The 18,403-nt window shown below is 27.9% G+C and overlaps 1 protein-coding gene across 1 annotated transcript in view; it reads left to right on the top strand.

Moving 5' to 3' along the window:
• Nucleotides 1-327: 327 nt before the first annotated feature.
• The window catches only part of LOC129962589 (mucin-2-like), a 120,182-nt gene continuing 102,106 nt past the window's right edge, over nt 328-18,403 (top strand). Inside the window, exon 1 of the mRNA XM_056076390.1 lies at nt 328-692. Within this exon, the coding sequence (XP_055932365.1) occupies nt 597-692 (96 nt within the window). The 5' untranslated portion in view covers nt 328-596. The remainder of the gene's footprint in view (nt 693-18,403) is intronic.

Raw genomic sequence — 18,403 nt, forward strand, 5'->3', positions numbered from 1 at the left:
TTCATTCCTTATATCATACGATTGTAAATTTGTTATATTTAATTATTTTCCAATAATTTTTTTATTTATGTTTTTAAAAAGGACCTGAGATAGGTCAATATATATATATATATATAATCTTTATAAAATGACTCCTATGTGATCGATCTGCAAAACATTCAAAAACAAATTAAGAGAATAAGAAGAAAAATATAAGTTCTTGTTGTTTCTGATAGATGGCGCCATGAAAATAAAACTTTGACAATTCTTTCTAACTCTTTTAATCCCTCCCACATCTTAGGGTCACGTGAACAACCGACCTTGCTGTGCGGAGAAAAAAAGCGCCTTTTCTCCAGTGTTTGGGCGTATTTTCTTCTAGCAGGTTTGGCGAGTTTCGGATGAAAGTGGGCTACTAAAAAAGGATTTTCTTTTTCTTTTCCATACTTCCTACCCCTTCTTTACCGCTTTCGGTTTGTTTACTAACTTCAGTTCGCCGCTCGGAACTACTGACGTAAGAGCGCGTGTAGTCCTATTGTTCGTCGCCCTTTTCTTATACTCATTGGTAATAATTCGGTTAATCACCGTAAATTTTTGCATTTTTTAAAACTAGAAAAAAAATGCCTTCGGTATTTGTGACCCTAGTTGGGGGGTCACCATGGGGCTTCCGAATTCAAGGAGGAAGAGGAACTGGTCAACCTCTTAAATTGTCCAAAGTGAGTAATTGTATTTATTGTTTTGTATTTATTTACTTATCAATAAAATATTAAATGCATTTACATTGATAATATCAGTCAATTTTTGGAAGAATCATGATTATTAGAATTTGTATTTATTAGAATTTTTTTTAAATATATTTTTGTCAACTACAATTATTGCAAATATACAATAATTAAAAATATATGAATAACATCTGGAACTTTATTATGGAAGATGACAATTTTGTACATTTTTAAAAAATCTGCTTTTGCCAGCGTTGTCATGAACCATTATTTTATGGATTTCAGTTGTTACAAATTATATCAAAATTCCAATAGTCGCTTTTCCAAAACTGAATCAATTATAATCTATGCAACAAAAAATTGTTGAAAATGTTGGTAAAATGCTCAATTTTAATTTGTTTCAGTAAATTTTTCAAAAACATTTTTTCGATATTAATACAGATGAGATATTTGTTGGTAAATTTAAAATTGTCTTTTGAGCATCAAATACATAAATTTTGATTAACTGCGTAATATAGTCAGTCCAATTTCCGCGACGACATATATATTTTGTCTATATAATATGTCAATATTTGCAAAAAAAATTAATAATTTTTTTAAATTTACTTATTTTAAATGTAATTAATGTTTGAAAATTTATGCAAACTATGTTTGTTTGTTTTTTCCTTTGGGTCCTTTCAAAATTGTGATAATTTGAATTTATATGGTCATTATAAGTGCGTGCGTGCGCGCGTATGTACGTATATGTTATTACAAATATTTTTAAATGCATCGCTATGACTCAAATATTTTGTGCCATAACAATAATCTAACAGTAAAAAATAAAATGCAATTCTGAAATCTAAAGAATTATATGACTATGAATTTTGCAAAGAATACAAACAATAAGTTTGTATTTCATTATTTCCCAATATTGTTATTAGAATCATAATTACGATTTTTACATATTCGTACTTTAGTTTAGTTTTAGAAATTCTCACAAGACATATCTGACATATCTGCATTTTTTTTTTTTTTTTATTTACTGATAAAAATTATGCTTGGTGTAAAAAGTATCTGCTTGAAAAAATTTCGAGCATTACAATCATGCTTAGCTAAAATTTTGAACTAAAGACTATTTCATGTCATGTTGATTATGCCATATCTTTCTTAACGGTTCTGCAAATTATTTTTCAAATAGGCGAGACGAAGGCATTTACGATTAGTTCATTAAAATGAGGCCTTTGTTCTGGGTTCAAAAAGATTCATTAAAGAAAAAATCGACGAAAGACAACTACGTATTTTAGCAAATCATGAAATATTGATGCTTAGTGTTGATTTTTTTTCCCACATACATTAAGTTTGGTACATTGAGTATATAAACGGTGGTTTTTAGAACAGCCGTTTGGTCAGAAACTTGGATGGTTTATCAATCTGTTCATACTTATTTTAGAAAGATACTACTTAAACTGTTGTTTGGTAAAATATGTAAAGTTGTCATTTATGTACTATAAGATGCATATCAAATACATAAAGCAATTTAATTTTGGATTTCATTGCACATCTTGCAGGGTAAAAGCAAGTATGGCTACATACATTTAGGTGTTAGATACATAATTTTGTTCGTCTTGTGACTATGATGTCACATAATTTATATCATTGTCAGATCTTATTAACCTCCAAGATGTCCATAAACTTTGTATGCAATTTAAATGTCTGCAGACATGCAAAATATATGTTACAGAAAAAAAAATCTTCAAGAAAGATTAGAGCGGAACGAATGTTTTTTTTTTTTTTTTTAATATTTTTTTATTTAACGTCCATATACAAATATGCATTTTATTGATGTTTCTGTTATAATTCATCACGCGTTTAAACTCGTGTGTTTTTTTTAGACATACTTAAATGCGGATATGTTAATTTTATTTCAGTATTTCCGTCTCTGTTTAAATTCCTGATCATTCAGTTTTTAAGGATTGTAAAGTTAGACATTTTATTTATTTTTGTGAATATGATAAATTTAAATCATAGCAGAGATGGATTAAATTTTGTAAATTAAATTGTAATTTTTATCATTATATTTCTAATTAAACTGGTGTATAAATAGATTCTGTAAGCACACGCATTCACTATTCTTCATTTTGATATGAATCTTATATTATAAAAATATTTCATTCTTTTATCGAGTTTGCAATTTTTTTTTTTTTTTTATGCACCTCAACTCTAAAACAGAGATTTTTTTAAGAGAATGCAAACGATAATTTATAAAAGATGTAAATGATTCTGTTAAAATTATAATGCAATTTAAGAATTCTTTTTGTTAAAATAAATTTGTTGTGTAATGTCAAAGCTAATATATTGCGTTTAGTGAAATAATTATTATATTTTATAAATTATTTCATTTTTTTATCCATTTGGTGATTTTTATGATCATACGAATGAATTTCAATTTTTAAATCGTCTGCGATATTGTTTTTGTTGCTGTTATTTTGCAATATGAATATAAACAAAACAACATCGTATTGACAAATATTATTTTAGCACTCTGCGCATGAAAAAAATATATTTGTAATTTACTTCTTTTTTTTCTTTTTTTTTTTTTTGCACGTGATTATGTTGGAAATAATCGAAAATACGCGTAGCTGTTGTGCGAAATTGAATCTTTAATATTTTTGCGGTGAATTTTTGACAGCTTCTGCGAAATGTTCTTTGTTTTGTCAAGGTCATATGGCAGTTCATTGTCCTAAGGAAGAAAAAGAAAAATCGAAAGAAAGAAGAAACTGTGTTTTGCTCAAAATATTCTTAATTCATTATAAAAGGATGCTGAAATCAATGTACAAAAATTTTTGAGGTAATTGAAAAAAAAACGGAATTAATTTTCGTTTTGTCTTCGTATAATGGTTTTTTTTTCATCTAGAACAAAGAACAATTTATTCCATTGTTATTTAATGAATTTTTTTAACTGATTTATTTTAATACTTGTACTTAATATACATATTAAGAAATTTTTACTTATTAATTAAATGTTTCTAAAAATTAGTTTTTTTAAAACAGTGTTCAAACATCTGGAAGAGGGCGGCTATAATTCTGCATATATTGCCATTTTGATGACAGTTCATAAACCACATGAAAAATTATAAATGAAAATTTTAAAAGAAAATAAAAAATATTTATTTATTCTAATATTTATTATTTAAATATTAATTTAAATATTTAATTGTGAAAACTGCTTTAAATTTAGTAAAGCGATTAATTTCAGATTTGTCTATTTTGTAATATTATTGCCAAATATGCTTCAGTTTTCATATGGTTCATTTTTTTTTTAATTTTGAAAAGGAGGAATTGCAAAAATTTAAAATTAACTAAGATATTCGCTACTTTCTTTCATTTTTTTATCCTATAATTGCGAGATACATCTTTAGCTGCTAAATTTATAGAATCAAATAATTCTCAATTATGATCGAAAAATTTTCATTTAATTCCGTAATCGGTTGGTGGCATAATAATATTTAATAATATTTTTTTTCCATATTTACTCTGAAAATAATTTTTCTCTTGCTCTCATGTAATATCATATACTTACATGTAATTTTTTTTTTTTTTTAAGAAATGCCAGAAATGTATTTATAAAATATATCCACAAAACTTACCATGCTTTCTTTTTCTGCCAGACGGAGTGTAACCTGTACATATTTTCACGCAAACGATAATTTTAATTTATATTGACAAGCATACAAACTATTAAATATAATAATCTTTTTTTTCTAATTAACTTATTTAACGAGAAATCAATACTTTTTCACATTGTATACGTCAGATGATTCGTGTCCAATTAAATTGTTGAAATCAATCAGTTCTTTTGAGAAGGAAGAGTGACGCGATGTCTCAGTGCATTGTAGAAATTTTTTAAAAATTAGAAGTTAGACAACAGTTTGTCATGTGGATTAATTTCGCTCTTTGCCCTACTTAAAAATTCACAAAACTATATTCTGTTGTATGATTCTGAGCTGGTATTAAACTCAAACAAAAAAAACAAAAAAAAGGAATGTTCTAAACAAACACTGCACGAGATCATAAACCATCTGAACAAGTGAAATCAGAACAGGACGAATGTGTAATCTTTGATTTAATCGGATTATTAAAGAGAAAACGAGGTTTATACGAAATAAAATCGGAAGAAAATAATACGGATGAAAAAGTGCATGTACACAAACCGATGAACTACATTTCCGTGCAACGTTTGAGTGATTTCAAATAATGTAAGCATAAAAAAGTTTCAATTTAGAAAGCATGCCAGAACAGTTTCTGTAAACTAAACGATGTCCATTCTTCTTTTGTGGACCATTTAGCCGCACCTCCTATTGTCAATGCAAGGTATTCTACTACTTCAAACTTTTTTATGCTTGTTACTTGCAGCTGCCGAACGAATCAAATCTGTGTATGCATAAATATTCACCCAAGTTATCTTTTAATTTAAACAAATGTTCATGAACATTTAATTGTGTTCAATTTAAATAACTGACATTTATGTTAAATGCTAATGAAAAACACTAAATTCAAATACAAAAGTAATACGTAACGATTGTACCAATTAAAAATGGTTATAATTTCCATTTTAACAATGGTAGGAAGTAAAGTTTGTACACGATAGAATAAGAAACTTAAAAGCTGTTTTTTTTTTTTTTTTCCGAAATAGTAGCACTTTGTCGTTATCCTTGGTAACACAGACGACATTTTAGCGATAGTAAATTCAGTGAAATGTTAAAGACATTTAAGGCATTAAGACAAAGTCGATGGTAAAACTTATTGAAATGGATTCACCAGAATTGATTTCATAAGATTCAGATAGCCAATTCAAATAGTCACATGTAGAATATGCTTATCGAGCGTGCGTCGTTGCCTTGATGTTTCACAGCATTTGTTGTAAAATGTACACGTACCAGATTTTTTTTTTAAATCTTTGCTTACAAGGTTGATATAACAATTCGCATTCGATGCGATTGCTTTAAACCATCCTATTTAAATACAAATAAAGAGTTTCATAAATATAATATGTTTATTAACAAACTTTAAGTATAAGCTAACCGACTTCATAAAATCTACTTGGTAAAATTATTATAATTTAAAATGCTTTATAATTTTTATTTTCTAGCTATTCTGGTTTGAATAAATCTTAAATTTACTTATATATTGTCACTAGCTAGTGTTTAATTTAGAAATGGCATAGCAGTAGTATTTAGTAGTATTTTCCGCGTTTTAGTTGTTTACATTTATGTAAAATAAAAATAAAAATAAATCGGATTTAAATATTAGAATTAATGAGAAATGTTATATTAAATATAAATATAATATGTTTATTATATTTAATACTATGTATTTTACAAATAGTAGAAATTATTCTGACCAATTTAGCAAAATTTATTTTATTTAGTTTTAAAAATCAGTCTCATTTATATTATTTGGAATGTTCGATGTGGAATTTTATTTTTATTTATTTTAGCTAATTTTTACAGATTAAGTAAATTGATTTACTTATTGCAATATTTTTTCATATTTTCTATGGATTTTGCATTGAATTTCTAACCATCTAGCATAATAATGAACGTTGAAGATTTTATGGATTCATTGAATTACAATTAATTTCTATTTTAAAAGAATAAGGAAAGATGTTATAATTATATTGACAAAAATTCCATATCAAAATTTTCAAATTTCGTGTGAAACTTGATATATGTAGGTAAACCATTTCAATAAGAAAGTATAATTAGCTTAAATTATTTTAAAATCTTAATTTTCTAAAATATGACAGATTTAACTTGATTATAGTAACTGTAAAAAAAAAAGATTTTAAAAACTGTGTATTTTTATTTATAATTTTTCCCAGTTTGATCGCCCCCCCCCCTTTTTTTTTAATAGTTTGTAAAGATTTTTGACGATCCTGTCCGCTGTTGACGTAATATTCGTTCGTATTGTAACTACTAGTAATACAAACGAACCTATTTTTCACGGTACTTTCTAAAGCATTAAAAAAAATTTCAATCTGTTTCCAAAATTTAAATAATATTTTTATCCGCGTTTGCATTCAGAGTCAAAAATACTTTATTATAACTTTTTTCAATATTTAAAAAGTGTTTCCATCTTTACATCATGACAAGAATTGCTTATATTTCAAAAAAGAAACAATTTCTTCATTTCATATCGTTGATTCTAAAAGCAGTTCAAAACCCTGGCTCATGTTACTAAATCAATCAGCTTAAATAAGAGTTCTACAGCGGGGTTCTCTGAAGAAATTAAAGACATTGTTTGCTGTATTTTTATGGGTCTTTTAGCATCATCTGTACTCATTACTTTAATTACGATCTAGTATGTTTCTTGTTTCGTATGATCATTATCCTCATAAAACCTTTCATCAAAAATTTCATCTAATGATAAAACCGTCCGTTATATTAGCCATAACATGTGAAAGTATTCCGTTTTAGTTCTGTGTTTTTTTTTTTTGTTTTGTTTTTTTTTCTCGAATGAAATCTTACTCTATATTTTTTTGGTATGCGCAGCGTGGAAAGTGTTATAATCCTCAAAAAATTACACCAATTAATTAGAGTCACCTTCTCATTTCTATCCTCGCTGAATCTCTCTAAACAACAGAGGGAGGCCGCGGTGGCCTGGTGGTAAGTTCTCGGCTTCGAAACCGGAGGGTTTCAGGTTCGTGACCCGATTCCACCGAAGAACCGTCGTGTAAGGGGGTATGTTTCACTTTAAATCCGTCATAATCAAACGTCCTCCCGCTGGTGTGGTGTGGTGTGGAGAGGGGGGTGCCAGCTCAGGTGTCGTTCTCGTCATCTGACTGCGGTTCAAAATTACGAGGTCCGTCCCAAAATAGCCCTAGTGTTGCTTGAAACGGGACGTTAATATAACCAAACCAAACCTAAACAACAGAGGAGGGTTCAACAACAGCTAGTTATGTTAGGGTTATAATAGGTTAGCTTTGTTACCTATTCTTAGGTAGCAAGTTAGAGCATGTTATAGAATTACATCCTTTAGGAAACAGGACCTTTTTATCTAGTGGGTTAAATGGCCTATATTAATGTATTTTAATGAACGATAATGATTTATTATGTTGGTTTTATTTTTTAACCAATATATATATATATTTAATAATAATTTGAAATATAAAAAAAATGTAAAAATATAAATTAGACGTTAATTAACTAGCCACTGATTTGTTAAAGTTTCATCAATGTGTATATCAGTTTGTATATACACATCGAGACAGTCAGTCAGAAAATCCTTAACTATTCGAGTAAAGAATTTGTCTGCATTATGATTATTAAAGTATATAACTGACTGCTGTGTCACATTTAATTCTATAATCACTCTATTGAAACTTTTATTTTAAAAGATATTGTTAATTGGTTGTTAATTGGATATTTTCAATGGTCCATAAGCTCTCAAATTCTTAGATATGATTTTAATGGGAAGTCAAATTACTGTATCTTAAATTTGTCAAAATGGCTCTAATGAAAGAAATGATTATCTATTCTCAATTAGGATAATCTTCAATCGCAAAGAATCGTTCCTTGGAATTTCTGGAACATGGAGCTGCAAGAAGGCAATCAAATCGAAAAGGCACTGTAAATTTATTCTTAGTGTCATATTGTTATACGGCATCGCTAGACCACACGCAGCCAGCGCTAAAGGGGAACGTCTGCGTAAGTTGCAGTGAGAAAATACTGAGCCACCGCCCATTCCCATAATCCAGATCTGTTCCCATGTGACTTCTGTATCTTCGGTGGTCTTCAAAACGCTTTGTGGGGCAATAGTTTCTAACGGCGACGAACTCAAGGGTAGCTTGAGCAATTGATTCAAACTGGTAGAAGTCAACAAATATCTATAAACTTGGCATTCTGCGAACAGTATTAAATTGGGAAAAATGCCTGAGCAATTGCTGACAATACTTTTTTGTTTTGTTAAACAGTTATTGTGAACTATCTTATGTCTTTTTTACTGTTAAATGTGTTTGTTATTTTTGAAATAATATCTGTCTGTATAAGTGATAATCCAAAAAAAGAAGGTGGAAATAGGATGGTGGAATATTAATTTTTAGCTATATTTGGGATAAAACCCTTATACGATAAGTCTGTCTGTACCTCTGTTCATGTACATGTGAAAATGATGGCACAAAAACACAATAAGCATTTGATTTAGGATTTTATCACTCGAAATGAATTGTACGTCAGAGTTTGGACTAAATCCATCTCCTAGCTGGCTGTTTAATAAAATTTCTATTTATGCTTTCTATGTGAAAGGAATAAATACAGAATGCGGTAAGTTAGATGCATAAATTTTAGTACTTAATATTTACAACAAAGTGGTCGATCAATGTCAAATTATAGATCAAATTTATTCGTTAACTCTTTAAAGGGCCATTTTTTTCTAGTCATATTATGTTAAAATATTTTTAGGCTTGAAATTAGAATAAGAAAAGGGATTCATTTAGCTTATTAGATAAATTTAATTTGATTAATTAATTCATTTGGTTAATTAATAATTAAGTAACAAATCAAGACGTCATTTTGTCTGAGATAAAGAACTGAAGCATCTAAGTTTCTGACTTACTAAAAAAATTTGTCAGAACTTATTCCAACCTACATAATTTCGTACAAAGATTAATAAAGGGTTAAAAGAGATAAAATTTCAAAATGTGTACTCGAACATAAAATTCGTCATTTTGTGTCGATACATGAAGAAGATAAAGAGAAAAACTTAGTTAATTCTAGATAAAGGCTATTGTTACAAAAAAAATGGAATAATAATTTTTTTGATCAAGAGCAATAATTTATTAATCATAATCTTTGTCTATCAAATTTATTTCTTTTTAAGCATCTTTCGTAAGATTGAATGAAAAAAATGTTTCTTTAATTTAATTTTATGGAAAATTAACATTTCGTATTTTTATCTGGTCATTTTTCTTTTATTTCCGATTTTAAAAAATAAGTGAACAGTTATTCTTCATTTCTCAAACTTTCTTCATTTTCTGATGTAAAACTATTGACTTTTTTTTCGAATTAATGTAACATATGATTTTTTTATAAGGACTCTTAAGATTTAAATAGTTTTGAAATATTTTTTTAATTTCATGAAATATATCATATACTCATTTTATTATTAAAATGAATTGATTTTCTTAAAAATAATATTGCATTTTATTTTACATCTCTTTCGATTCTAATTAAATTTGCATCAATTTTTTCGTCTTTTACGCAATTCAATTTTTTTTAAAAAAATTTCATATATTGTTTCACCAGGAATTTTTATTTTTTTTTTCAATAAATTTTAGAACAAAAGAAAAATTTTAATAAGAAACATATATCTGAAATAAAATGTATACTTTTAAAGATTTATTTCCATTATTAAATGTAATAAATGTCACCAGTTTCTTACATTAACTCATATCGTAAGCATCAACACACGCATTTATTTAACTTACTATTTTTGTCTTGATTTATTATTTATTATCTGTTAACTATAATTCTAAACCGTAAAAATTGCATACAATGGCTTGTGAAATTCTGTCACAAGCAACAGTACCATCCACGCAATTCACCGTATATTTAGAAATGCTGCTGTCGACCGGTTACCATTTTAAAACATGTCATAAATTTCATTCTTTATTTTAAATTTATATCTGCTTCATGGACATTCCGTCATTGGGGAGAAAAGCGTATCTGATTTATATTATTTCCCAACTTCCTCTCAAAGAAGAATTCATTTGACATCAAAGAGAGAGAGAGATATCAAAATAAATTTATTAAAAACGTAGTCGAGTCTCTCTTTAATGAAGTCTTCACTTAAAAACTTCGTTTTAAAGAAAATTTTGTAATAGAAATTCGTAAATTCAGTTATAAAAATGTGAAAAATATCAAAAGATGAAACTTTCCCTTCCATTTTACTGATTTGAATACGTATGGTAAAAATATTTATTATTCTTTTTCGTACATAATTTCGCACCGTTAGAGATTTTGCTTGTGAGTGTGTGCAGCACAACTACTCAGATTTTTATTTCCTGTATTTTCTGAAGAGACATCAAATTTCATTTATTTAAATCGTTGTGTTTTTGAGTATATAAATATAAAACTGACTAACGGTCAGTCCCTTGATGGACTTGGTTCAAAATTTCATACGCATTTACACGCTAAAACTGTGCATCAAATCAATAAAGTAATGTAATCAGTAAAGTAATGCATCAACTTTATCAATATATCTCCCAATTAATCGTAACGTTTTGAAATTAACCGTAGTTACTTTCTTTCGGAATGACTGGCAAACTAACTTTCTGTCAATGGATTTCGTTACAAATTTATAAATTGAATGTTTAAACCATATACCATTTATCAAACTCAAAGCATTTTTGAGTGTTCACAGACAAACATAATTCCAAAAATGCGCTTTTCGGACGTCTAATGTATAGATAACCACCCTACCTAACTGAACGAAGTTATATCGACAGGAATTGTTGTGGCCAACTGCTGCCTATATCACCATCTAACTGCGTCATTGGCGATTTCTCCGAACTGGCATCCTCTTAGGAGACAGCTATGTGCTTTTTTCGAACACTTGGGAGGTCTGAAACGTGGCCATTTGACAAAATCGTAACTTCGATTATTATTTTTTTTAAATCATGTGAGAACATGATGTTTTGGTTTAGGGTTTTTGAAGTCTCAAAATACTCGGGCAGAAAATTGGTTATTTATCGCTTTTGAGGCATCAATTTTAGCGTTATTGGAAAATGATACAACTTGGCGCGAATGTCCACCATATACCCAATTCTCCTGTCTAGCCAATAAAGGGCAAGGTCGTAAGAAGTTTTTGCCCGAAGAAGCACGGAGAAAAAAATGTGAATGAACGAGCGAAGGGAAGTAACGAAAGTTTATATAGATATAATTAAAGCTCGTATGATTTTGAGATGATCAAAAACCATCGCTGTTACCAAAACCATACCAATGTTGGTGATTGCGAAATATGAGTCACGTGAGAACATGATGTTTTTCTGTCGGATTATTACCACGTGTTTTAAAAAAATAATGTTCTCACATAACTTGAAATTTGCAATAGCAGATTTCATTTTTTTTTTTTATTACGATACTTTTTCTTAATATCTTTTATACACGAGAAAACAAAAATATTGCTCAGAAATGTTTGTAAAAATTATAATTATATTTTGTGACTAAACTTGAATCCATTTTCCTTTCCCCCACCCCTTATTCTTCGCAAATTTCCCATGTTGGGAAATATCTGAAAAAGTTAGATTTTCTCTTGCAATCCATCGTTTTCTTTCATTTATCTTCAGAATCCTTATTAACGCTAAGAACACTTGTATGAGAGAGGGCCCGTGAGAATAACCAAAGATAAGCTGAAAATGGATATTTATAAGTAGCTCTTGAAAGAATTCTTGAGGAATGTTTCTCTCGCATGCCTTTCACTTGAGAAACTTCGCCCAACCAGAACATTTCGCTTTGAATTCTTGATGAATGAAAGTTCGTTCACTGCCTCCATTGTTAGATTTTAAAAGGATTACATCATAAGTTTTGAAAATGCTAATTTTTGCAGCTGTTAGCCCTGTGGCAAGATATTGTTAGAACAGGGATACCAGAATTTCCTAAATATTATATAATGGAATCTCTTCAAGCTCAAATCATGCGTGTAATTTTTCCAACTCACCAATTTAATATTGGAGTAAATTATGAATGCAGCATTATTTTTGTTAGAAATTTTGATGTTCGGTAATTTATTGCTCAGTGTTGCTTTACATTGTACATTGCGTTTAATATTCAGTTCAGTGTATTTTTACATTTCAGTTGGCATTTTAATAACAAGATAAAATTCATCTTTGAATTTCCAAAACCTTTTGAATTTTTACTTAAAAATAGGAATATCGCTTTCCTTTTTACATGTTTTGAATGAATTTGATTTTCACTATGCTTGTTAAGTTCGAATTTTGTAATTTAATTTTAATGACATACTGATGAGCTATATTTTTGAAATTTTGTACAGTTGCTTACTGTTTATATTGGATATTTGAATAACACTATTTTTAGAATTTAATTATCAGTCAATCGATTAATTTAATAAAATTTTGATTCCATGCGAGTGGAGACATCTGGTAATGAATCTGAGAAAATATTATCATAAAATTCATTAGTATTTAAAGTAATTATGCATGAAAAAGTAAAATGTAGAAAATAATTAAAATAAAAATTTGAACGTTTAGAGAACTTTTCTACACCAAGCATTTCTTTTCCTTTTTTTTTAAGTTTTTTTTACTAAGAAAAATATGTTTTTTTTATAGATTCTTTTACATTTATTTATTTCTGTATTATGAAATTAGGGCAAGCAAAGCATGAGGATATCCACATTTCTCTCATTCGTAAACACACGTATACACAAAAAGAATTTTTTTTTTTTTTTCCTTTTTTAGACTCTTTGAATCCGAAAAATAATCCTTTTTTAGAATTAACTGTTTGTATCGGTGAACAATATAACTCAAAATTCCAATAATTAGGTAAGTGAAAATTGATATACCATTTTGCAGAACACCAAAATTGTAAAACTTTTTCAAATTTTGAATTAAATCCCTTAGAGAGCCGAAAGCTTTTTTTATCTATCCATCTATATAGGATTACAATAATTCAAAAATATAACAAACTGAGTAAATATGATTTGGTAGTTGCCAAATCACAATGCTGAAATTCTAAATAAAGCAAATAAAAATGAAAGAAGTACGGCAACTTAAAAACTGCTATTAATCTATATAAGCATACGTATCCTCTTTTTTACTCTTGCGTAGCACCTAAAAAAAACCTTATCGCCTTTAAAAAGTCTTTGGTACAAAAAAAAGTTCTTAGCAATTAATCATCAAGAAATAAACACCTTAGATAATGAACAATTACTTTGATTAGAATAACCTAGCCAACTTTCTTCGTGCTATAATCTTAATACTCCCTACAATTTTTTCATAGTACCTGTTTAATTTTTCTTTAATATCTCATTTCTGCATCATTTTTTTTTATTCCAGAATATTTACAATTTTTAATTTCCGTGCGCAAATATTTCTAGTATTAAATTCATATTTTTTTCAGTTTAATCAAAAGAATATTTTATATTTTCAATAAATGTATTCTATATAAACAGTTTAACAACCAAAAAAAGCTATTATTTAGTGCGAATAAAATGGCCTCCAAAAATGGCTGACACATCTTATTTTCGGATCGAAGAAGTATTTGTCAACATTGTCAATAACAATTTTTTTTTCATCTGAATACATTCGAGAAAATATTTAGCTGAATATGTAAGCAGTCAGTTCTCGAGTTTCTTTTTTATTAATTCATCAACAGTTTATTACTTACCATTCTCTAATTGTTTTTAGAAGCGTCTACAAAATGTGAAACATTTTCATTCGACGCCGACTTCAATTAAAACTCTTGAATCATTGACGTCCTGTAAAGGGACGAATAACAAATTTCTATGTGTTCCGTGCCATGCTGCGCTTATTAAAATCATAACACTAAGCATGTGCTTTTTATAATTCTAAACAAATAGTTTTAAAAGAAGTCAAATATTAAATAGTTTCTTTATTTTGAATTCGTACAAATCATTTTGTATTTATAATATTATGGTTGCATATGAAAAGTTAAGTTAAATCTTCAAAATTTTCTATCAGATGTTTTCACTATTAAGTGTTTTTATGCCATGCACTAAGCTCATGTTTATATATTTTTCACTTCCAAATATTTTGAATTATATGCTGTTAGTGCAAAAAAATCTCTAAATTCTGAAGATTGAAGTGCATTGTTTGAATCGTTACAAACGTGTCTGTTGAAAAATGGCAATGATTAAGAATGCTCTTAAAAATTTTAAGCTTTCATTATTTAATTTTTTTTTTAATTTTGACAACTGAACATTCTTTTTCATTCTTAAAATTTACAGATTCCATTCTTAAAATTTATTAATTTTTTTCATTACAGGAATTTAAAATCAAATCCCGTAATGTTCTCATCGAAATTCAAAGAAAAGTTGCTAAATGCTGAAATTTGATTATGAACAAATGGCGTAAATATAAATTTATGAATGTGTTAAATTTTAGCAGAATTCATTCTTTGCCATCAGAATTTTTACTTTAAAAAAAATCGAATAAAATGTTTTAAACTTCAATATTTTTAATCGGCGAATTATTTTTATTTGCTAATATTTTCAAATACAACATAACATTCTATGTGCGAATTGCATTTGGAAACAATTAAAAGCGATTTTCGCCAATAATGGAAGACTTGACAGGTAAACTTTCGCCAATAGGAATCCGCTCACATTTTCTGGCAAACCTAATACATTAGATAATATCAGTTTTACTTTTTTTGCGAATCGTGGACTTAATTTCACAGATTTGATCTGACAATGCACTTCTCTGCGCCGTAAGTGGATTTCTTATGAACTCTCAAAAACGTCATCTTTTACTTTTTTTAACCACTGTGTATGTACTTCATGAGAAAGTATATTTATCTTTTTAAAAAAATCGACCTCCAGAATTTCATAAAGAACAACAATTTAAATTTCGCTGTGAATCTCTCCACGCACAAACACGCACAAAAAAAAATTAGAATAATGTCTGTCTGTGCATATACGTGTGAGCATGAGAATTCAAAAACATGGCAAGCTAGATAAATAAAATTTAGTATGTAAAATGGAAAGCTCAAAATATTGCTTTCATTTCATAAATAACAACAATCTAGCCGAAAATTGTAAATGCGCATAAAATTTTGAAGCAAAAATATCAACAAATATCCTTTTATAAGCACATGGACAATTTTTTATTCTAAAAGTCGAAATTGCTTAAAATGAAATGCCATTTTTTAAAATTTATTTGCACATGCGTTTTTTTATTCATATTAAATGCAAATTTTATATTTATTTTTTACTACTGTTTATATTTTCCAAAGTATTGCCACCCACATAGAAGGACATTATTATAAATATATTTTATTTTGCCTACTCCAATTTGATTACAGTTATGTTTACTATCACTGCAGAAGATTTTTAAAATCGCTGTGAAAATCAGTAAGAAATAAAAAGTGAGTCAAACTCTTATGATTTTATAGATATTTTTTCCAGGCTTCTTTAAGTAAAATCTACTTCTTACAATAATTATGGTCAAAAGCATTTAAATTACAAAAATGTTATACCATCTTTAAAAATGATAGTCTCGTATATTTGGTACTTGATATACTGAAATACTTTCTTTGGTCATTAATTCCTATGTAAAATTTTTGCTTCCAAAGATTTCCTTTAGAGTTATTCAAAAAATATTTAGTTTCATAATAGATCGTCCATAAGAGCTACTGCACTTTATAAATTGTAACTTACAAACTACTAAGCATTTTTGGCTGCCAGTTTTTCCTCTCGAAATGTTACTATTCTTGGCTGATAAACCATTAATTCGAAATACATTTATTCATATAATAATTATTGCTAGAATCATTCTGAAATTATAGCGAAAAAACATTTAAATCACAAAAAGTATTATACCATCTTTAAAAATGATAGTCTCATATATTTGGCACTTGATATACCTTCAAATACTTTCTTTGGTCATTAATTCCTATGTAAAATTTTTACTTCTCAAAAACTTCCATTGAAAGCATTAAAAAAAATATTTAGTTGCATAAAACATACATAAAATTATTATCTACCATACTTTATAAAGTATGACTTACAAACTACAAAATATTTTTGGCTGCCAGCTTTTCCTCTCGAAATATTACTATTCTTGGCTGATAAAGCATTAATATGAAATGCATTTATTCGTATAATAATTATAGCCAGAAGCATTTAGATCACAAAATTATTATACCAGTTAGCTTAAAGATGATAATTTCGAATATTGTATTTGATATACCTTGAAATACTTTCTTTGGTTTTTAATTCCTATATAAAATTTTTGTTTCTCAAAACTTTCATTGGAATCATTCAAAAAATATTTACTTGAATAACAGATATATAAAATAATTATTTAAAATATTTTATAGTTTGTTACTTACAAACTACTAACGATTTTTGGCTGCCAGTTTTTCCTCTGGAAATATTACTATTCTTGGATGATAAACTATTAATATGAAATAAATTTATTCATATAATAATTATAGCTTGACGCTTTCTGAAATTATAGCCAGAATCTTAAAATCACAAAAATATTATACCACCTTTAAAGATGGTAATTTTGAATATTTGGTACTTAATATACTTTGAAATACTCTCTTTGGGCATTAACTCCTATGTAAAATTTTTATTTCAAAAGGCTTTCATTAGAATTATTTTTAAAAAAATATTTATATGCATAAAAGTATTATCTACCACTGTAATAAAACTATTAATAAACATAAAAAATAAAACTATACATAAAATAATATAACTATAATAAAATAACTATAGTAAATATGATAAAACTATACATAAAACTATGATCTACCAAAAATCTATTGTCTATATATTGTTACAAACTATTAACCATTTTTGGAGGAGAGCTTTTTCTTAGGAAATATTACTATTACAATATTACTATTCGTATGAATCTGCCTAACCTTTTTTTTCAGCTTTTTTTATTGTTAAGATTTGCTACAGCATCTTCCCCCTAACTTGCATGCAGATATACTAAAAAAATTAATAAATTGTCATTTTCATTTCTTTATTGTGTATTTGATTTAATTTAATCAATTTCCACCTGAAATTCGGTAGTTTTATGTTCTGGGCCTCAAAAAGTTAACTAATAAGGGTGAAAATTAGGAAATTAAGGAAATCTGGAGCAGCAGGTTAATAATGTCTATGTAAATCTACGAAATAAAAGCGGAACTGAAGATCTTTCTTCAAAGTTAACATTCAAAGAAAATATTTTTTTTTAATTACATTTTAAGATTGATAAAAGCTTGCGATTGGATGATTTTATGAAAAAATGAAATTATTTTAAATTTCGTCATGACATTAAAAGCAATGTTTAAATTATATATCAAATAAGATTCTAATTTTTTTTTAATTAGGAGGAAAAAAACATTGTCCAAAAATAAAATTGGTGCTATTAATAAGATAATTTTGTGACTTTTAAGAGACAGTGTAAGAATTATTTTTTGCGAGGTAGTTATTCCTGAAGAAATATCACCAAAAGACCAAAGGCTCGCTTAATTTTTCATTAGCTCTAAGACTTTGAAAAACTTGGCATTGACATCCCTCTTGGAAAACTTAAAGAACAAGTATACCAAATCTCAAGAATAGGCAAAAACTGTAGGTCTGTAAAAAAATGTACACGCTTATCTTTATATATGGATGGTAAGTAGGTAGTGATGGTAAATGTAAAATTATACAAGAAAATCGACTGTGCCTTACTTCCTATTTTTTTATATTTTGGAAAATCATTTTATATTAGCATGCATACGTGGTCCACATGCTCAAGATCAAACATATCGCGGCTAATTCCGTAAACAAGAAAGCATTCGTTTCTTTTGGATAAACTACGTCGCCATCTCCGTGTTGCCGGGTCGTCGAGGCCCTTAATCGGGGCTGAAGGGTGAGCATAAAGCACGTGACCTGGATGCCCTCCGCCGAAACTCGGGCGCCGATCGAGACGTGGTGCAGGCATGCTCTTCAACCTTCCTTTTTGCCTGCCCGATTATCTTCGGAGTTAACTC

The sequence above is a fragment of the Argiope bruennichi genome, chromosome 3 (genome assembly GCF_947563725.1).
Source record: "Argiope bruennichi chromosome 3, qqArgBrue1.1, whole genome shotgun sequence".
NCBI lineage: Eukaryota > Metazoa > Arthropoda > Arachnida > Araneae > Araneidae > Argiope > Argiope bruennichi.